At 43.4% G+C, this 22,392-nt stretch overlaps 1 protein-coding gene across 1 annotated transcript in view; it reads right to left on the minus strand.

Annotated features, from left to right (window-relative positions):
• nmbr (neuromedin B receptor) overlaps positions 1–22,392 on the minus strand; it is a 76,328-nt gene that overhangs the window by 30,905 nt on the left and 23,031 nt on the right. The window contains exons 2-3 of the mRNA XM_080882443.1: positions 17,323–17,464; positions 9,755–9,970 (exon numbers count right to left, since the gene is read on the minus strand). Of these exons, the coding sequence (XP_080738569.1) occupies positions 9,755–9,970; positions 17,323–17,464 (358 nt within the window). The remainder of the gene's footprint in view (positions 1–9,754; positions 9,971–17,322; positions 17,465–22,392) is intronic.

The raw sequence follows: 22,392 nt of genomic DNA on the forward strand, positions 1-22,392 counted from the left end.
GAGGGAGCCCAAACTAACACGAAACATGGTGCAACACTGAAACTCATCAGCAGAATAATCAAGAACTCAAAGATGTCACAGGAAATTGCATTGTAGTAGAACAAATAAATCAAAGCAGGAGCACAGACATCAAATAAACAGAAATAAATTTCAAACACCTGAAGTATGAAAACCTCAACAGAAACCCAAATTTAAATATACTCACGACAAATTAAAAAACTGAATATCCTGAAATGTATGCGCTCTGACAGCCAGAGCAGAGATAGACCATGGATGGACAAACTCATTCATAGCCCAGTTATCCAAATCTGATCCCCCCTGATTCTGAGCTCCGTGTGGATGAGCAGTTAGTAGTTTTGAGAGGTAGGTGCAGTTTCAGGAATTTAAACCAGCCAGTTATGGCTCTGGTGGGGCAGTGATACAAAAACCAGACCATTTCAGAATATCTGTCATAGAGCAGACACTGAAGACAACATCTCTAAGGTGTCTTTGTCCTGGGCAGATGAGCTCTCATTTATCAGTCTTTAGTATTTAGTCTCTCCACAGGTCACCACTACAAGCAGCTTTGCAACCCACCGATGTCTGAACAGAGCCACACAGAAAATGGAAATAATGTTCTTGTCTTCACCATGTTTTTCCTGACTGGGCTGCATGAGCCATTTGTTTTCTTTTGATATTAATAGTTCCAGCTGCCCAACACAAAGTTGGGGGCTGCATTAATCTCCAGAAAATGTGAATCAGTTTACTGACACTATAATAAGCCTGAAGTAATTCATCTCATCAAAGCTAAGTACATTAGCCCAGCTCACAGCAATGCCATGAGGGATTTCTCTAAAGCAGTTTATCTTTTCGGTCCACACAAAATGTGTCTAAATGAACAACATCAAAATACAAAAACGACCAAAAATCAATACAGCGATGTTTGGTCAATGATGTGGTTTTTAAATTCAGTTTTCCAGCTGCTATGTGTGTGTGTGTGTGTGTGTGTGTGTGTGTGTGTGTGTGTGTGTGTGTGTGTGTGTGTGTGTGTGTGTGTGTGTGTGTGTGCGATTGCCCTCTGATGTATTTCTTATCTTGGGTGAACATAATGAATTAACTCTGCCCTCTGATAAGACAGTTGGCGGGTTTGGGATTGATGTGTTTGCAGTTAATGTACAATGTCTTTGCGCTCCTGTAGATGTGAAGATACGGGCGGGGTGAGAAAAGGTTTTCCTCCATTTATTGTAGTGCTGATAATATCAGTCCCCCTCATGAAGGAACAGATGGATTCAGCTGTAATGAGCTGAATTAGTTGACTTGCACAATATGACAAGACCAACACAGACGTGCAGGAAGAAGTTAAGGAGAGTTTAATACTGCAAATTTCTGACTTTGGGGTGCGTGATGGTCTATTTTCTCTCGCCTGATTTAATCAGATGCATTAGCATCACGTGTCCAAAAGTAATGGTAAATGGCCTGTATTTGTATAGCGCTTTTCTAGTCCCTAAGGACCCCAAAGCACTTTACACAACCTGTCATCCACCCATTCACACACACATTCACACACTGGTGATGGCAAGCTACAATGTAGCCACAGCCACCCTGGGGCGCACTGACAGAGGCGAGGCTGCCGAACACTGGCGCCACCGGGCCCTCTGACCACCACCAGTAGGCAACGGGTGAAGTGTCTTGCCCAAGGACACAACGACCGAGACTGTCCAAGCCGGGGCTCGAACCGGCAACCTTCTGATTACAAGGCGAACTCCCAACTCTTGAGCCACGATTGCCCCTATGTATGCTCGTCATCTACATTACAGCCATGTGTGAGACTAACATAAGGAATAAAAGGAAAAGATAAAAAAGAGACTCTACAGTCCATTTAATTCAAACTTTGGTTTGTTTGTGCAGATGCGAGTATGGTAATCGCACCCTGGCGTGGACAAAACAACTACATCAAGACCAGATGAACTCCAGAGAAGTTCTCGATATGACCAAGAACATGCCTGGTACGTAGGCTTTACATTCTGGGGTGTGGCGAAGTGCCTGAGATGTCTAAAGGTCAACACGGGCTAGCAACTAGCCCTGACACATCTGACACATCAATAACGTTTTTGGTTCTCTTGGATTTTTCACTTTGATTTGACCAGATTAAATGAGCCAGGCATGTAAAAACACCCTAAGGTGTGCCTCTGTGAGTCCCTTTTAAAGGCTCCTGACCTTACTGCAGCAAAATGAGCAGCTGCATCTCCTCCCACATAAAGATCAAGTTAAAAAGACTGCAGTGTTTCCAACAGACCGAAAGTCTGACTGTGGTGGTGGAGAGCAGGCTCCCTTCAGTGCACGCTTTCCTCATTGAATTATTAAATAATGCCTTATACAGTGGGGCAAAAAAGTATTTAGTCAGCCACCGATTGTGCAAGTTCCCCCACCTAAAATGATGACAGAGGTCAGTAATTTGCACCAGAGGTACACTTCAACTGTGAGAGACAGAATGTGTCTACAGAATGTGACATATAGACATTTCTGTGTCTATATGTCAGGTTGGGTGTCAGGCGCCACCTCTCTGGGGACATCTTAGGCCCTCCAAGGTTTGGAGGCCTATCTCCCCCTACCACCACTTCCCCTGCCAGTGGCGGACTCCCTCAGACATCGGTGCGTTGGTGGTTTTTTGTGTCCGGGGGTGGGCGTCCAGGTACACACCGGCTCACTCCTTGGCGGCCGCTTATCGGGACCTGGAGCCTGGGGCTCGCTCGGGCCACTTCGGAGGTGGGGTGCCCCCGGCCTCTCGGCCTGGGGCTCGGTCACTCAGGCACGGCTGGCTGCCGGCGGAGCTCATGGGCGCATCACTGCAACTCCCCCTGGCTTCTGCTCCGCGGCTGCTGAGTGAGCCCTCATCTGGGACTCTCCTCAGCTCTTTCTGGGACAGTGGCGCGGCTGCCCCTCTGTTGGTCTTCCTTGGTCTCTTGTGTTCTGGGGGCCTCTGGATGTCTGGAGTTTTGATCTCCTCCATACCTGCTTCATGCCCTGGAGGACGGGGCTGTGGCCCCCCCACACCCTCTAGCAGATCATTACATGAAGGAACCTTTTAAAAAAAACAAGCGCGTTCATGCTCACAGGTGTACACACGGGTGATCACACCCACAAACTACACCCTTTTTGGCTCCTACCTCAAAGCACACTGTTCTGTTGATCTTATGTGCTGCACAATAATGTTTAATATTTAGTATTTACTGTCATATTCCCATATATCATTGTGATGCTGTTTATTCTATTACTCTTGTTCTCTTCTGCTTGTTTTCTTTTTTCTTTCTCAGCAGGTGATCCAGGTGATTGATATATGCATTTTTTTTTCTTTCTTTTTTTTCTGCTCATTCTGTTGGTTTTTGTTTTTTGCCCTTCTCCCCCGTCCCTCTTCTCAGAAGAAAGGAAAGAAAAAAGAAAAAAAAAGAAAAAAAGAAAAATGAAAATTCATAACAAACTCTTAAACGACAACTCTGTGCAACTGATTTACTGCAGCCTCAAAATGAATTTAAACTTACTATTTAAGTAACTACACAGAGGTTTTTGTCATCTGGCGTTCTTTTTAATTAGCGGATGTGCTGTTTGTCTTTGGACCCAATGGGAGGCTTAGCTGGCACAGGTCTGACACATCATAGTCAAGGTTAGATCCCTTTGTTGGGAAAGATAACAAATGTGCCATTTTCTTGCTTGGAACAGCATGAAAACCACGCTAGCCTCTGTCGTTGTAGCTTCTCCACATGTTTACAACCTTCATCCTGGTGTCTTTTGGGAATTTTTGGATGGGAGGGTTCAGAAACATATGAAGGCTTTCTAAAAAGTGCACAACTTTTCACTATAATAAGCAAATGATAAAGCACCCAAGAATAAAATCAGCAGTCTGGGCATTTCCTTTATTTCTGCTTTGAAATATTTTTCTTTTTCTTTTTTTTCCTGTGGATGGTAATGCTCTGAGGCTATACCATTGAAAACTTCAGACAGATATCATCTTTAAAAAAAAAGCAAGACCCATAGTTGATTGAAATTTCACTGTGATTCCCATTAAAGTTTCTTTAAAAGTTAAAAAAAAAAAAAAAAAAAAAAGAGAGAGACAGAATGTGAAAAAAAAATCCATGAATTCACATGGTAGGATTTGTAAAGAATTTATTCGTAAATTAGGGTGGAAAATAAGTATTTGGTCACCTCAAACAAGGAAAATCTCTGGCTCTCACAGACCTGTAACGTCTTCTGTAAGAAGCTTTTCTGTCCCCCACTCGTTACCTGTATGAATGGCACCTGTTTGAACTCATCATCTGTATAAAAGACACCTGTCCACAGCCTCAAACAGTCAGATTCCAAACTCCGCCATGGCCAAGACCAAAGAGCTTTCGAAGGACACCAGGAAAAGTATTGTAGACCTGCACCAGACTGGGAAGAGTGAATCTACAATAGGCAAGCAGCTTGGTGTGAAAAAATCAACTGTGGGAGCAATCATCAGAAAATGGAAGACATACAAGACCACTGATAATCTCCCTCGATCTGGGGCTCCACGCAAGATCTCATCCCGTGGGGTCAAAATGATCATGAGAACGGTGAGCAAAGATCCCAGAACCACACGGGGGGACCTGGTGAATGACCTGCAGAGAGCTGGGACCAAAGTAACAAAGGTCACCATCAGTAACACACTACAACGGCAGGGAATCAAATCCCGCAGTGCCAGACGTGTTCCGCTGCTGAAGCCAGTGCATGTCCAGGCCCGTCTGAAGTTTGCCAAAGAGCACATGGATGATACAGCAGAGGATTGGGAGAATGTCATGTGGTCAGATGAAACCAAAGTAGAACTTTTTGGTATAAACTCAACTCGTCGTGTTTGGAGGAAGAAGAATACTGAGTTGCATCCCAAGAACACCATACCTACTGTGAAGCATGGGGGTGGAAACATCATGCTATGGGGCTGTTTTTCTGCCAAGGGGACAGGACGACTGATCCGTGTTAAGGACAGAATGAATGGGGCCATGTATCGTGAGATTTTGAGCCAAAACCTCTTTCCATCAGTGAGAACTTTGAAGATGAAACGAGGCTGGGTCTTCCAACATGACAATGATCCAAAACACACCGCCCGGGCAACAAAGGAGTGGCTCCGTAAGAAGCATTTGAAAGTCCTGGAGTGGCCTAGCCAGCCTCCAGACCTCAACCCCATAGAAAATCTGTGGCGGGAGTTGAAAGTCCGTGTTGCTCGGCGACAGCCCCAAAACATCACTGCTCTCGAGAAGATCTGCATGGAGGAATGGGCCAAAATACCAGCTACTGTGTGTGCAAACCTGGTAAAGACCTATAGTAAACGTTTGACCTCTGTTATTGCCAACAAAGGTTATGTTACAAAGTATTGAGTTGTATTTTTGTTATTGACCAAATACTTATTTTCCACCCTGATTTACGAATAAATTCTTTACAAATCCTACCATGTGGATTCATGGATTTTTTTTTCACATTCTGTCTCTCACAGTTGAAGTGTACCTCTGGTGCAAATTACTGACCTCTGTCATCATTTTAGGTGGGGGAACTTGCACAATCGGTGGCTGACTAAATACTTTTTTGCCCCACTGTATAAGTCTCTCCTACAAAAATTATATTTGTCAAATACTTTGTGATAAATAACAGTCCAATGTGATTAACTTATTCTGAGGTGATTCTCTCATCTGTGTTGTGCACATAAACCTCTTCTCATCCGCTCCAGCTCCTGTTCAGACCAACCCTGCAGAGCAGAACCAGGCCTAAAATCAGCCGCTCCAGTCCGACCGTGAGAGAAGATCCTCTCCATGGAAGCAGCTTATTTATATCAGGGACCACAACAACAGCAACCCGAGTGCCGGCTGCTTGCTAGATAACATGAAGGGCCTGATGAGGCTGATGAGTAGAGCTTGAAGTTGGTTGGGTTGACATGATGATTCTGGCTTTTAAACATTTTAATATAAATTCTTTTGTTAGTTTAATTCCTTTTTTTGGCATATTCAGACAACCTCCTAATTTCTCTGTGGTATGTGGAAGCTCAACATTTGAGCCGTCTGTGTTTTCACGTTGTGCAAACTCGACTGGAACCCCTGCAAAATGGAAAAAAGTATTTTATGGCTTTGAGTACAAGACGCAGGATTTGAATATGTAGATGCAATGTAATAAAATACAGCAGCAACCAGACCAAAGTTAAACTTCATAAACGAGTTTCAGCCTTAAACCACCAAGCGCTTCATAAACCAACTTCTGGAAGATGGCACGTTCACTTATTAAACTCCTTCATGAAAAACATGTCTGTGTGTTTGCACACAGATAGTAGCTAAACTAGAAGCATTATCACCTGCATCATTCAAGTGGATGGTACTTGAGCCAGGGTCTCTTCACACAGGTTAACTTTAGTTCCATTAATCATGACTCAGATTTGAGGCAGAATGAAGTGAGTTAAGCTAAAGTGTGTTCAGGTCATGGAGATACAAGAGTCTCAAGACTGGGGTGATACGATTGTTGGGGTTTTCTCTGTTTTCTTCGTATCACTGAGGTCTTTACCTTACAATATTAAGCACCTTTAGGGGACTGTTGTTGTGATTTGGTACAATATAAATAAAACTGAAATGAATAAATACAAATCAAATGTCATTTGCAGAATCGGCTGGTAAGACAGATTTATTGGTATTTTCTGAGTCGTGTTTGACCAATCATGTTTGAGCAGGTTTTGGCTTCTTGCAGGTGGACAGTCTGTGTGAAGAGCAAAAGGCTGAGCACAGGTATTTAAGCTTATCCACCCTCGCTCTCTCCACTCCTTGCATGCTAATCTTCCCACCCATCTCCCTCTCATTCACACACACAGTACAGGGAGTGCAGAATTATTAGGCAAATGAGTATTTTGTCCACATCATCCTCTTCATGCATGTTGTCTTACTCCAAGCTGTATAGGCTCGAAAGCCTACTACCAATTAAGCATATTAGGTGATGTGCAACTTTGTAATGAGAAGGGGTGTGGTCTAATGACATCAACACCCTATATCAGGTGTGCATAATTATTAGGCAACGTCCTTTCCTTTGGCAAAATGGGTCAAAAGAAGGACTTGACAGGCTCAGAAAAGTCAAAAATAGTGAGATATCTTGCAGAGGGATGCAGCAGTCTCAAAGTTGCAAAGCTTCTGAAGCGTGATCATCGAACAATCAAGCGTTTCATTCAAAATAGTCAACAGGGTCGCAAGAAGCGTGTGGAAAAACCAAGGCGCAAAATAACTGCCCATGAACTGAGAAAAGTCAAGCGTGCAGCTGCCAAGATGCCACTTGCCACCAGTTTGGCCATATTTCAGAGCTGCAACATCACTGGAGTGCCCAAAAGCACAAGGTGTGCAATACTCAGAGACATGGCCAAGGTAAGAAAGGCTGAAAGACGACCACCACTGAACAAGACACACAAGCTGAAACGTCAAGACTGGGCCAAGAAATATCTCAAGACTGGTTTTTCTAAGGTTTTATGGACTGATGAAATGAGAGTGAGTCTTGATCATCAAAGATGAGCTTGTGGGGCCTTTTCGGGTTGAGGATGGAGTCAAGCTCAACTCCCAGTCCTACTGCCAGTTTCTGGAAGACACCTTCTTCAAGCAGTGGTACAGGAAGAAGTCTGCATCCTTCAAGAAAAACATGATTTTCATGCAGGACAATGCTCCATCACACGCGTCCAAGTACTCCACAGCGTGGCTGGCAAGAAAGGGTATAAAAGAAGAAAAACTAATGACATGGCCTCCTTGTTCACCTGATCTGAACCCCATTGAGAACCTGTGGTCCATCATCAAATGTGAGATTTACAAGGAGGGAAAACAGTACACCTCTCTGAACAGTGTCTGGGAGGCTGTGGTTGCTGCTGCACGCAATGTTGATGGTGACCAGATCAAAACACTGACAGAATCCATGGATGGCAGGCTTTTGAGTGTCCTTGCAAAGAAAGGTGGCCATATTGGTCGCTGATTTGTTTTTTTGTTTTTGAATGTCAGAAATGTATATTTGTGAATGTGGAGATGTTATATTGGTTTCACTGGTAAAAATAAATAGTTGAAATGGGTATATATTTGTTTTTTGTTAAGTTGCCTAATAATTATGCACAGTAATAGTCACCTGCACACACAGATATCCCCCTAAAATAGCTAAAACTAAAAACAAACTAAAAACTACTTCCAAAAACATTCAGCTTTGATATTAAAGAGTTTTTTGGGTTCATTGAGAACATGGTTGTTGTTCAATAATAAAATTATTCCTCAAAAATACAACTTGCCTAATAATTCTGCACTCCCTGTATTCTGGCTTGGTTCCACTGTAATTCATTACTCCTCTCAAACTAAAAATCACTGGCTATAATTTTGTGTTGATTTATTTACTTATTTGTTTTTCCTTTTTATGAAACTAGATTTATAGTATGACTACAAACAAAAATGAGCAGAGGGAGCACAAATTCTTAGCCTTTATATCAGCTTGCAACACCAATCCTGCTGAACACGCATTGCTCCCAGAGACAAAGTCATTAGTCTGAGCTCAGTGGGATCTCAGACCAAGTCTGAGGCCAGTCACTGTCACGTCTCAGGCTAAGTTTTAACAACCACAGTTCAGATCCAGAGTGAGGCGAATCAAGTTGAGCGGAAGTTAAATGTGATTAGAAAAATGCAAAGTCGAGAGAGATCTGAGACATTGAGAAACTCTGATTACAGAAACACAAACTGAGTGAAAGCAGCATGTAGTCTGAAGTATGCATGAGATACACACATTTCTGTCACACATTATACCTTTATAAACTCCAGTTTGTGTGTTTAGTCTGATGTAGTTTCTTTGAAACGTCCATTTCTGTCACTTGAAATGAGTGAAACCTTCACAGTGACTCCAGGTAAAGTCTTACTGAGAAGAGAAAAAGTCAACATTAAGCGCGTCAGAGCTGCCGGAGTTTGATCTGAATGTTTTTGTCCAGTCAAATCTCCAAAGGACAAAACAAACCTTGTCTCAGGCTCTGTCAGCTCTGTCAGTGGTTCTGCAATGCTAACAGCTCTACTCACGGTGTGACTGACTGCACTCAGCACAGACAGTTCACGGAAAATAAAAGACTTACAGATGGCGCATAGAATCAGGCTTTTAATGTGGAAAACCTCCAGGAAGTGTCGGTTCCGACTGATGGCTGGAAAGACAGGAAGTAAAAACTTTTCTTTTCAAGAGAAACTCAGAGTGGTGAGTATGACCAGACTCTGATTGCATCAGAGTGATGAAGAACATTAAACTGGACTTTCCATCAGCACTGATTATTGTCAGCATATGCTCTGGAGACACAGCAGGGACTCCCAGCTCTGCCACTCCTTCACCGAGTGTGTACACCTGATCTGACCTGCTGCCGGTTGGGCTTTAATAATTCAGCCTTCCCCTCCGCCTGATCTCTCCTCCATCTGTGAAGATCAAGCTTGTGTAAAGTGATTACTCATTTCGGCTGGCGCAGGCCCTGCGCCGAGCCTCCCTCATGACCAAGCTGTTTACCGAGGCCTCCAAAGCTGCCGAGAACGGGAGGTGTGGGTGCAAAAAGCATCACGTCCGAGTCGATCTCACCTAAACATAACTACAGAAGCTTTATCTCCCCCAAGATTCACAAATCACAGGAGGCTATTAACTCACTTTGCTCCTGCGTGACTTCACAGCTTTATGTTTTCTTTGTGGTCCAGAGAAATTCTCCATGGCACAACGTGACACTCATTCACTCATTCACTCATCATCCAGCAGTCACCTGTCTCTTGGTGTGCTCGCTGACTTCCCCCGGCATGTCATGGGCACTCTTGATGAGCGTGCGGGCAATGTGGTAGTAGTACACAGAGATGATGGCCAGAGGGATGAGGAAGTAAACCAGGAAGATCATCACTGAGTGGATCTTAGGATGCATCTGATTGGACAGCGGGTAGGGCACGCAGTTCACAAAGGTGACATTTGTGTTGTCCCTGTGACCCTGAGAGGAAACAAGGAGAGGAAATTAGGAAAGGAGAGAGGACAAAGAGGAGACAGCAAGGAAAAGAGAGGAGTGGAAAGGAAATAGAACAGAAAGTGTTTTTGTTCTTAGACACATTAAGATGAATAATATGTCCGAGAAGTGCTGAAGGAAGAATGAGGAAATGAAACAAGGAGATGGAGAGGAGGAGATTATGTAGAAAAGTATTCAGTGTGATGAAGACGAGGGAGGAGAAATAAAAAGGGAACAGATAAACAGAGAAAGAAAATCAGTGAAGAGAAATGAAGCAAGAAGGAAACAAATAACAAATACAGGATGGGAGGGGGCAGAATGAAAACCAGAAACTCGTTTCCAACAGCGTGGACGCAGCAGGTACACAAACTAAATGTTTCCTCTGACAGAGGAAACGCAGCACGTTAATATTCTATAAATCGCTCAGAAACAACGATCCTGGTTGTTTTGTGTCACCCTGCGTGAGATTGCCCTAATACGTTTCTTACATCAGCGAGCAGAGACATTTCATCAGCTCTCGTCATCCACCATCCCAGCACGAAAACGCAGCAGATCGATGCCCAGCCTGTGGCCACTGGGGCAAGGGGGGAGTGTGAAGACGTGTTCGGGTAAAGGAGGGGAACATGGACTGTAAAGGGAAACGTTTACCACATTATTCTGCAGCGTTTTACCCTCCAATGACATTGCACATTTCTCTCCAGAGGGTCTGATGCTGAGGCCAGTGCAGAATTTTCTAATACTTGTACTAGTACTTCACTAGCTGGGACCACATCCTCAGTAACGATAAGCGATGAACTATGAACTGGTGCTGCGGTTTGAAGGCCTCAAAGGGGACTGGCAGCGGCTCCCGGGCCGGGCAGATCCCCATAGAGCTTGAGAATGTGACGTCATTCAGGGGTAAAACCGCAAAGGATTCTGGGAACTCGTGGCAAGAGGTACTAGCGCACGCAGGCTTTCAATTGAAATTACATTACACAGCGATAAAAAGAAACACAAAAAATGTCAAGAAGCTGTTGTATTATTAACTGCAATAGCTGGTCGCATGACAGCCACTGGAAGCCGACGGGTAAAGAGATCGGTTGTTATCGGATTACGTCGTTGAAGAGAAATTGTTTGAGCCATGTTTCCGAAGTAACAAAGAGGCGACGGATGGCCTGGATTGCAGCCATTCAAAGACCAAATATAACGTCCCAGAACCCTCCAGCTCACAGGTTAGTCTGCTCCAAGCATTTACACAAAGGTAAGTGTTTTGTAGTAGTTAATACTAGGGCTGCAACGATATTCGTATCGATATTGAACCGTTCGATACAGTGCTTTCGGTTCGGTACGCATATGTATCGAACAATACAAAATTTGTAATTTATTTTATCAACTTTCCTTCTGACGATGCTGTCTGTGTTGAGCTCTCAGTGAATCTGCGTTCGACTACTCCGCCTAGGGTCGACAGTGCAGCCTAGGCGGAGTAGTCGAACGCAGATTCACTGAGCGCTCAACACAGACAGCATCGTCAGAAGGAAGAGCGCAGGGCAAGCTAGCGAGACAGAAGTTAAGCTCTCCTTACAACATGGACCTCCCCCACCCTCATTCAGATCTGGCGTTTGGAATTATTTTGGTTTTCATGTGACGTATGACCCTGAAGGTAAGCGAGTCATGGACTAAAGTAAAACAGTATGTTGGATGTGCCATGCAATGCTCAATTACATGGGTGGGAACTAGTGTGTTAGCGCAGTTAGCTCGTTAACGTGTTGGCCGTCTAGCCCCATGCACGGGGCGATCGGCGGTAGCTCGTTAACGGAGATTTGCCGTGTTGTGGCGTTAAGGTCATTTCAACGAGATTAACCTGAAAGCACTAGTGGGAACACAACGAATATGACTGCACATTTACGCCGACATCATCCTAGTGCAAAGACAAAAACAACAAGCATGCTACTAACTTTAGCCGAGTCATTTAGACAGCTGTTTAATATGCTGCTGAGAATATAGCCCAGAAGAAGCGGATAGTATAGCTTTTATTTTGGAAAGAGACATTTCTCTGTAATAAACTCTCTTTTCCAAAGATGAGTGATTCCTCAATCAGATACAGGGCTCGCAAAATCGCTAGTCCAACGTCCTGGAGCTAGCGATTTTTTCCAGTCGGGCTACCAAAATCTATCTCTGCCCTGCCCGTCGGGCTATTGTAGGAAGGAAAAATATATGTCAATGCTTTTGCATTCTTTCGGAAATGTAGCTGGGTAATTATGTCATTGGCATCGGTGAGCCACTGTCAATATGTGACATATTGAAATCGCGTTTGAATTTGCGCTTGTTTTTTTTGCTTTCACTTTGCAATCGTGCGAACTGTGTATAGAGAGCGACAGCACTGATCTGTGAGTGATGATAATTTGTGCACCAATTCCTCTGACATCGTCTTATCAATCGTTAGCTTACTGTGCAAACATGACAAGTGAAATCTCCCGCAGCAAGCTTAAACATGTGAGAGGTTGATCGCGCAGAGAATCGCTGAGCTTATGTGAGTGCATGTGTAAAAGCAGCAGGATTTATATTTGACTACGATGACCTGGATGACTGAGAACCTTCACAGACAGATATATATTTCAGTTCTGCTGAGCCAAATAAGACAGGTCAGGGTGAAGAAGTGACAGCCAAAGAAAAGCTTACCACAAAACGGAGAAGTTATGACAAATCAGACTATAAGGCAAAAAGAAAGTGCAGCTTTATGGTTTCATGGACAAAAGAATTTCTGTGGCTGCAATATGATGAGCTAAATAACCAGGGCTGCACATAAGTGGTCCGCAGGTGCGCATTCGCTGTCAAAATAAAAAACACGCACAAGGGTTAGGGTTAAATTTAAAAACTGTACTTTTGAGTTAAAATATATATTTATAATTTTAATAAATGACAAATTAAAAAGGCATGAACATTTTTTTTTGTATCGAAAAAATATCGAACCGTGACACCAAAGTATCGAACCGAACCGAACCGTGAATTTTGTGTATCGTTGCACCCCTAGTTAATACGTCATTTTTCTTAACATAATTGGTGATATAGGTTACAAGCAAGTCTGGCGCTGAACAGAAATTGTCGCATTATGCTCCTTTGTTTATTGTGCATAAATAGTGAATTGTCCTGACACAATATTGTGTTTCGCTTCTGTTATTATGGTACATTGACAAAAACATATACTTTTATTCACAGGATAAAACAGTTGTTTTGTATCACTAATTGCCCAGTGCGATTACAGCATACAATATTATTGTCACTGCTACATTTCTGTAACACGTACCAGAAATTATTTCCACTACTAATTAATTACCATTGAGCTCAAAGGTCCTATTAATAAACGGTTAACGAATGTGTATTTATGAAGACGATTTGTGAGACTGGTAAACTTATGATATGTACGATGGTCTTTCGTTCTACACGGTGCATTTCAAGGTCCTGTCCCATCCGTCGGTAAACTGTACCTGGGCTTGTTGCAGTGACCTGAAGTTACTAAACTTCATGAGTGTCATGATTGCGGGATAGATCTGCACCCTGGCGCCCCATTACCCACCAGCCGGCTTTACAGCATCTCAAAGCCTGAACGTGAGACGATGGAGCGCTACATTACAGACTCTCTCGCTGCCGGCTTAATTCGCCCATCTACATCCCCTCTGGGGGCTGGATTCTTCTTTGTACAGAAGAAGGACAGGTCTCTCCGCCCCTGTATTGATTTTCGGGGCCTGAACAAGATCACCGTCAAGAACAGATATCCCCTCCCTCTTCTTGTCTCAGCGTTTGAACTACTCCAAGGGGCGACTATCTTCTCCAAACTCGATCTCCGTAATGCATACCACCTGGTTCGTGTTCGTGAGGGGGATGAATGGAAGACGGCGTTTAACACCCATTTGGGGCACTTCGAATATCTGGTCATGCCATTCGGACTCACCAACGCCCCCGCTGTCTTCCAAGCAATGGTTAATGATGTGCTGCGTGACTTTATTAATCATTTTGTGTTTGTCTATTTAGACGACATTCTCATCTTCTCTAAGACTCGAGCCGAACATGTGAAACAGGTGCGACTGGTGCTGCAGCGTCTGCTGGAAAATCGACTTTTCGTCAAGGGTGAGAAATGCCAGTTTCATGTTCAGTCTGTGCCGTTTTTGGGGTTTATTGTGGAGGAGGGGCGGCTACGAGCCGATCCTGCTAAGGTGAAGGCAGTGGTGGAGTGGCCCGAACCCAAGACGCGTCGAGAACTGCAAAGGTTTATTGGGTTCGCCAACTTTTACAGGAGGTTCATCAGGAACTTTAGCCAGGTGGTTTCTCCCCTCACACAACTCACTTCTCCCAAACTGCCCTTTCTATGGTCTAGTTCCACGCAGCAGGCATTTGCTCGTTTGAAACAACTGTTTTCCTCTGCTCCCATTTTGATCCAGGCTTACCTCACCCGACCATTTGTGGTGGAGGTGGACGCATCGGATTCGGGGGTGGGGGCCGTTCTCTCCCAGCGGGTGGGTGGCAAGCTGCATCCATGTGCCTACTTCTCTCGACGGCTGACCCAAGCGGAACAGAATTACGACGTGGGCGATCGGGAGCTCCTCGCCATCAAGCTGGCCCTGGAGGAATGGAGGCACTGGTTGGAGGGAAGTGAACACCCCGTTGTGGTTTGGACGGACCATAAGAACTTGGCGTATATCCAGGCAGCTAAGCGTCTTAACGCACGTCAAGCCAGGTGGGCCCTGTTCTTTACATGTTTCAATATCACTATAACCTACAGACCAGGATCACGCAACACGAAACCCGATGCTCTCTCACGCCAATTTGCACCACACACGGATGACGGAGAGAAGCAGAGACCCATTCTGCCCGCCACATGCATCGTGGGAGCTATCACATGGGAGATCGAGAGGATGGTTAAAGAGGCCCAGCAACAGGAGCCGGACCCAGGGACGGGCCCTGACGGACGACTGTTCGTCCCCACAACGGTCCGGGGCAAGGTTATACACTGGGCCCATACAGCAAAGTTCTCCTGCCACCCTGGTAAGAACCGCACCGTGAGTTTCCTGCGACGTTTGTTTTGGTGGCCCTCTCTTCTCAGGGATGTTCGGGACTACGTTGCGGCCTGCCCTACCTGCGCTCGCAATAAGACCCCCAGTGCCCCCCAGGCCGGTCTCTTGCACCTTCTGCCAGTCCCCAAGCGCCCCTGGTCACATGTTGCTTTGGATTTTGTCACTGGTCTACCGTCGTCATCAGGTAACACGACCATACTAACTGTTGTAGATCGTTTTTCCAAGGCGGCGCACTTTGTGGCGTTGCCCAAACTCCCGACTGCCTTAGAGACGGCTCGGCTCCTTACCGAGCATGTTTTTCGGTTACATGGGATTCCACAAGACATTGTTTCTGATCGGGGCCCCCAGTTTACTTCCCGGGTCTGGAGGGCGTTTTGTTCAGGACTAGGGGCCTGTGTGAGTTTGTCTTCAGGTTTTCATCCTCAGACGAATGGTCAGGCGGAGAGGGCGAATCAGGAGTTGGAAACCATGTTACGCTGTGTGGTTTCCTCGAACCAATCCACCTGGAGTGACCAGTTGGCTTGGATTGAGTACGCCCACAATTCCAGCACGTCGGCAGCCACTGGTGTGTCTCCGTTTGAAGCGTCGCTGGGGTACCAGCCACCATTACTTGCCATCACTGAAGGTGAGCTGGCCGTTCCCTCTGTTCAGCATCATATGAGACGCTGCAGGCGGGCGTGGCGCGCCACCAGGGCGGCTCTGTTGAGGACGACGGCGCAGAATAAGAGGTTGGCCGATCGTCGCCGCACTCCGGCCCCTGCCTATCGTGTTGGACAGCAGGTGTGGCTCTCTTCCAGGTATATTCCCTTACGAACTGAATCCAAGAAGTTGGCCCCGCGTTTTATTGGGCCCTTTTCGATCCAAGCTGTGTTGAATCCGGTGTCTGTTCGTTTGGCCCTTCCTCGCAACATGAGGATTCATAATGTGTTTCATGTTTCCCAGGTGAAACCGGTCCGGACCAGTGTCCTAAGCTAGAATCATCGCACCTGTGCAGAATTACCTTGCCAGCGCAGACCTATTTAACGGGGCGGTTGAGTCACAACCAACGCTGGAACGTTGAACTAAACCGGGTAGCGTAGTCATGATTAGCATACCCGGTTTGTGAAGGAGAGGACGTTTTCGTTATTGAGCGTGTGTTTTTTCTCATCTGCCTCCAGGGTTCAAGGATTGGAGGAGGAGCCGGCACCAGGAGTTGTTGTGGATTATTACTGCACTGTCACCGTGAGGAGAGGTCGCCGTATCACTGCACTGCCCTTTTTGGATTATAGACTTGAACTGTTAACTCACCTTTTCACTGTAAATAAATCCACTGTCATTCTGCAAGGAGTCTCGCACCTGAGTCCTTTAATCCAATTCACCATGACAATGAGTGTATGCACTCACTCCAAGAACCGTATAATTATAAATATGAGTGTGGTGAAAGTTGGGCAGCACGCTAACGTATTTTGTCCACTCTGTGTGCTCGTACGGGTCTAACCCTTTCACTCGATTGATTTTTTCCTCGTATCTTTTCTTTGACTTTTCATAAAGTCTGTCTTTGTACGGACCGGCATTGTTCTCCTTTGTTGTGTACATAACTTTTTTGGGGCACAAAGATAAAGCAAGAAGGTATTGGAACCGGAGAATGAACGTTTTGCGGTGCTGCAAATGCTTGCGTTTGATGCGGTACTTGGATTGTTTTGCCACGAGTTCCCGGCATGCAATGCGCGAAAGTCACGTGGTCTGTCAAACTCTATGTATTAACGAGAAGTGAAAGAAGGAAAATGAGAAGAGAAGGGAAAAAAAAGGGGGGGCATGAATATATATATAGCCTGAGGCCGGAAGGGGCGTGAATGAGGCGTGGTCCCGCTCCTGAAATTGATGATGATAGGTGGTGGTTCAGGAGCATTCAGACCCGCACTAGCAGACACAGAGATAGTTTCTACCCACAAGCCATCAGGCTTTTGGACTGCTGACATTCTGCACACACTATTACACACTCACTACAACTACTGGACTCTACACACACTGTCACTTTAACCACTTTAAAATCCTCACTGCGCAAGTTTTTTTTCACAAAATGTAAATACCAAATAACTGTCTTAAATTCTCTTAATATTTTATAGTTTAGTATTTTGTTATTTGTTGCTGTAGTTGTAGTTGTTGTCGCCTTGTTCATGTAAAGCTGAGGAGAATGAGCCAAAGAATTTCGTTACGGGTAAATGTGGCTACACTGTTTATCCGTATATGACAATAAAACTTGAAACTTATAATACTAGTACTGTTTGCAGGAGTTGATGTACGTTATGGTACCTGCATGGAGACGACTTGGGAGAAAATAGCCTCAGGAACAGCCAGCAGGACGGAAAGCAGCCAGATAGAAACAGCTTTCAGACACGTCCAGAAGACAGCGCTGGATGTCTGGATGTCCATGGGGTTTACTATGGCCTTATACCTGCAAGGGATGGGGGGAAATGTCAGTAAAACGTTTATGGAATAAAACAATAAGAACATGATAAAACACTTTACATGTACCCAGGTAACAAAAACAGTTAACTTATTTAAAATCTTATGTGAAAGAAAAACATTTACAGCCCAGTTCACACTTTAAAACGGGCACAAGCTGCTCTTCATTGTGGACACTGATGAAACATCAGGGTAACAGCAGCAAACTTAAAGTCTTACACTTTCTCCACAAGTAGCTCGCTCCCTCACTGCTCTTCTCCAGTCTTTTCATTCTTCCCATTTTCAGCTACCTGATTCCTCACACCTTCCAAACTCCCCTCATTCCAATGATGCAGTAATTGTCCATGTAATTGTAACATGCCCAGCCATCCAGCTAAGGAAATCGCACAAAGTTGATTCTGTTCATCTGGACGTAGCATTTTCAGCGGGAGAAACATTTTGTCTCTCATCCAAGTGACTTCTTCAGTCTCAAGACTGCAGAACACAACATTTTCAGTCATTTGTAGATTTATGTTTAGCATCAATAACTTTTAGATTTGTTTTCTGTGTGATTTTCAGTCCATCACATCACTGTGGATGAATTCAAGCTCACTTTTCTGTGGCATTATGTTAAAACACACCTAAACACTCCAGATCAGCAAACTGCAAAAACATTTACAGTTTTACTTATGCCTGTTAAGGATCAACTAACCAAATGCATTTACAGGTATTTGCTCCCTCCTTACAGTAAGGGTTTCTTTGTCTACACAGAGACAAAGAAACTGAAAACTGTTTTCACATAGCTGTATGTCTCAGTCTCTGCACACAGGGATGAAGAAACATGGAGATTTGCTTTTGTAGTCATAACAGTTAAAATATTCATACTTTAAGGCTTGTTTGAAGGGTGGGAATTTATTTAAATGACTGTAAACATCAACTAAATAATTCAGGGGTTAACTCTGTTTGCTGTGTAGCTGCTGGTTGGAGGAATGATGTCAAATGTTTAAGTTGGTGTTCATTTTATCCAACTTCCAAAGGACAATGTGAGACATCTGCAGGCGTTTTCATTGGCTTCTGGTGTCTGACAGCATTATCTCAATGATAATCACATACTCCTGGCTCTCTGTTATCATATACCTGCTGCAGCTTCGGTGTCCTTTCCTCTCTGATCAGCTGCCAGGTTTTGCCTCCCTGCCTGTTTCTTGACTTTTCTCCTGCCCTTTTGCTCCACTCCCTTCTGATTCCTGCCACTCTCACACTGACTGAAGCTCATCCACTCACTTTGCCCCTCGGTCATTTCTACCTGTTTTTATAAGTAGTTTCAACTTCCTATCTGCCGCTGTCATGCATTTGATGACTGCACTGCACAGACAGATTAACATCCCAGTGAAACTGGAAGATAATAACGTTAAGAGAGATGCACCTCATCTGAACAATGAAATGAACTCTTATCAGTCTAAGATGCAAATAATATAATTTGACCTACTGTTCACTTCTAAATATTTACAACCCTCAGATAGATATAGATATATAGATATATATACTTTATTTTTTTACATTTCACACTTTCTACACATCAGTATTTACCTCTTCAACCTCTTTGATGAGAACATATTCATCAGAAAGAACTCATAGTGATAATTAAGATTAGCCACTGCAATATTGTTAGACCTCATCATTATAATGCTGAGGATGGTCAGGTCTCATATCAGGCACACTTTACAATTACTAACAATCTGTTTTAGAATGCAACACCAAAATCAAGAGTAAAACTGTGTTCCAATAAGGGCAACAAGATTAGACCCGTTAGTGCTACAACACCTAGGCTCAGAGTTACAAATCATGAATGAAGACAAATATGAACTCACAGTACTGAGTGAACAATCAGCTAAAGAAAATCCACACAGGAGCTCAAAAGACTACCAAAACAAAACAGGAAGTGAGGAACTATAACTAACCAGGACAGTGCAGACACATGAAAACACTTAACATAGGCAAAATGACAGAATAGAGACACACTAAGAACTTGACACTTAAAGACAAAGAGTGCATCACAATCAAAAGCAAACACAAGCAACAAACACATAGGAGCATTAACACCACACCCATTAGAGACAGTTAAAATGTTAAAATATGTTCAACAAAGAGTGTATTTCTTTCCTTGGTATGTTTAATCAGAGTGTTATAGCTAAACATGTAATGAAGGCTAAAGAAAAAGGACAATAAACACAATGCTTTTTCATTTAAATGTATTTATATTCTCTATCCGCTACTTTCATATGTGCATCAGATAAACTGTTGATGATGCTCCTTGTGTGACATTAAAACCTTCCACAAGAAGAGATCACTTAAAGAAAACATGTGCTCAACACAAATCTTGTAACTTTTGTTTTTATGCTTATCAAGATATTCCAGCTTTTCCACATCAGCAAAGCATTAAAACGTCTTTCATATTCTATTTGAAAATGGTCATAAAACAGCTGGAAACAGAGCTAATGCAAGCACAATGACGCATACTTCCTCCGTGCGGTGCCTGTAAAGAGTCTCCCTCTATTGAAGCAAACAATGCTGAAAAAAAATGGGCTCATTGCTGAAGGTAAGCGGTACCCCCGACCCTGTTAGTCTTCATCAAACTCATACAAACACAGGTGAAGCACTTTGCAGCAGGTCTGAAGAGTACACCTCCAATGGTGTATTGCTTCCCTGTGCAGTAGAAGCAGTTTAGTCCAACCTGTGGCCGTGAGGAGGAAGTCCAACAGTGGATGCGAGGGACTGAAGGATTCAGCCCTGAAATGATTTTGTATTATTCTGCAAAATGAACAGAATACTAAAAAAAACTATTTAACTATTTCTATGAAAACACAATTTCAAATTAGACATCAAGGTCCTGCCACTGTGCAAAGACTAAAAATCATTACTGCATTAACCATTGATCACACTTCATATTTTCGCACTGAATGCAAACATAAATCATTTAATAACCACATCATTTTCTTTTGCTGGCATTAGTGGCTCCAGTCTCTTTGTTACTTAATGAGAAACCACATCATCCATCGGGTGGCAGGGGAGGGGACGCAATAGTACTTTGTCACACTAATCACAATTATTCTTTATGTGTAATCGTGGAGCTGAATTTTAAATTCCTCATTAGGCCAAGCAGATCAGTCATTCAGCTGACAGGGACACAGCAATTTTTTTTTTGACACTGTAATTTTTATTGATAGTTTTGTCACAGTTTAAACATAAACATGTATTGCATTACAGGAGAAATAACCATGCAAGCACACAGTCAAAACAAACAGAACTAAAGCAAACAAAAGGTGTGGGTGCCAATTCTAATCAACTACCGTATGCATGCCTGCCTTTACTCCGCAGCATACATACTCCAGCTTATATACGTACTTTTATACGGGCATGCATCAATAGATATACAGAGTTATAGACCTTAAATGTTTTGTTCTTTTTCTTGGTGCCATAAAATGTCCACTTCTCCCACTTAGCAACGAAAATATCTTCCTTTAATCTGAAAATGTAAGTCATTTTTTCCATTGCATAGATTTCTCCAACAATATTTAACCAGTCTTTTGAAGAAGGCGGATCCAGTTTGTACGGGACACAGCAATTTATACCAGTGACCAACAGCCATGCGTTATTTCTCTCTAGCTGGATGAGGACGGCTGTTAGTTTTGATAGAGTTCTATGAGACTGCTGACTTTAGGTGGGGAAAATACAAATAAGCAAAACACATCTACAGAGAAACAAGAAGTGGAAGAAGTTCCACTTTATATCACCACGTTCTGTGCTTTCTCTGCATCAAAGTTAAACTTTTTTGTTTTTAACATGTGTTGATGATGCTATTTTGATAGCCCTTCTTGAAGCACAGGTTTGCATTAACTTTGCCACACTGAGTTGGTTTTAATTTTCATCATTATCTGAAATCTGTGGTGTACCCCAAGGTTCAATTTTTGATTGATTATTTTGATTTCTCTTGACACTAGTTGTCTTTGGAAATTGATCTAACATCCCATCGCATTCCCTGCTATGCAGAGGACAAAGGGATCCTTTTGTTTTAGCTTGTCCCTGGATTATCACCTGCTGAAATAGTGAAAAGAAATTGTGAAATGCTGTCTGAGGCATTTAGAGGTTATATCAGATGTCACTTTGATCTGTCCCATTAAGACCACCCTTGTCCACTAGTTTGATAGCATAAAGTTAAATAACAATTTTTTTAATAGTTTCATTTGACCTGAAAGGAGCTGCTCTGTCTTCCTTCCTCCAATTAAAAAACATTATCGATAAGTTGCTTTAACCCACCAAGGTGAAAAGAGTCAGCTTTTATTTTCTTGAGGTTACAATACTGCAGTTCATGCCACACATTTCCTGTAGGTTTTTAGAAACGATTTTCAGATTTTACTGATAACTTCTAAAGCATGTCTGAGTCCTGCCTAAAACTATAGGGCTAAAATGTTGAACCTGTGAACCAGTTTGCCTCAAATCAGTCTGGAATATTAGCAAGGTTGGTTAGCAATATCTATCAACTGAACACTTGCATCATACAGACAGACACTGGCACATTAATGCTACGTAACAGAAATAACATCCAGAAAATTCACTCATTAAAACTCCAGCAAGCAGTATTTGCCAAACAAACAGCATTAATACAGTACAGTGACTTCAATTAGCTAAATTAAACAGCCGCACCTGTTAGCTCAAACCTTAGACCTTAGCAAAAGTAAAATAAGAGATTTTTGTCATGATACGCTATGTAGCAGACAGGAAAGGATAGCTTAATTGCTAGAACTCACAGAAAATACAAAGCAAAACTGAGCCAGACATGCATCTTTTGAGCCAAAAGAAACACCCCCAGAGGAGTGCACCATGAAGAAAAACAAAGACCTTTGGAAAACTGAGGCATTAAATACACACATGAGGTAGTTA

This window comes from Rhamphochromis sp. 'chilingali' (genome assembly GCF_963969265.1).
Source record: "Rhamphochromis sp. 'chilingali' genome assembly, chromosome: 5".
NCBI lineage: Eukaryota > Metazoa > Chordata > Actinopteri > Cichliformes > Cichlidae > Rhamphochromis > Rhamphochromis sp. 'chilingali'.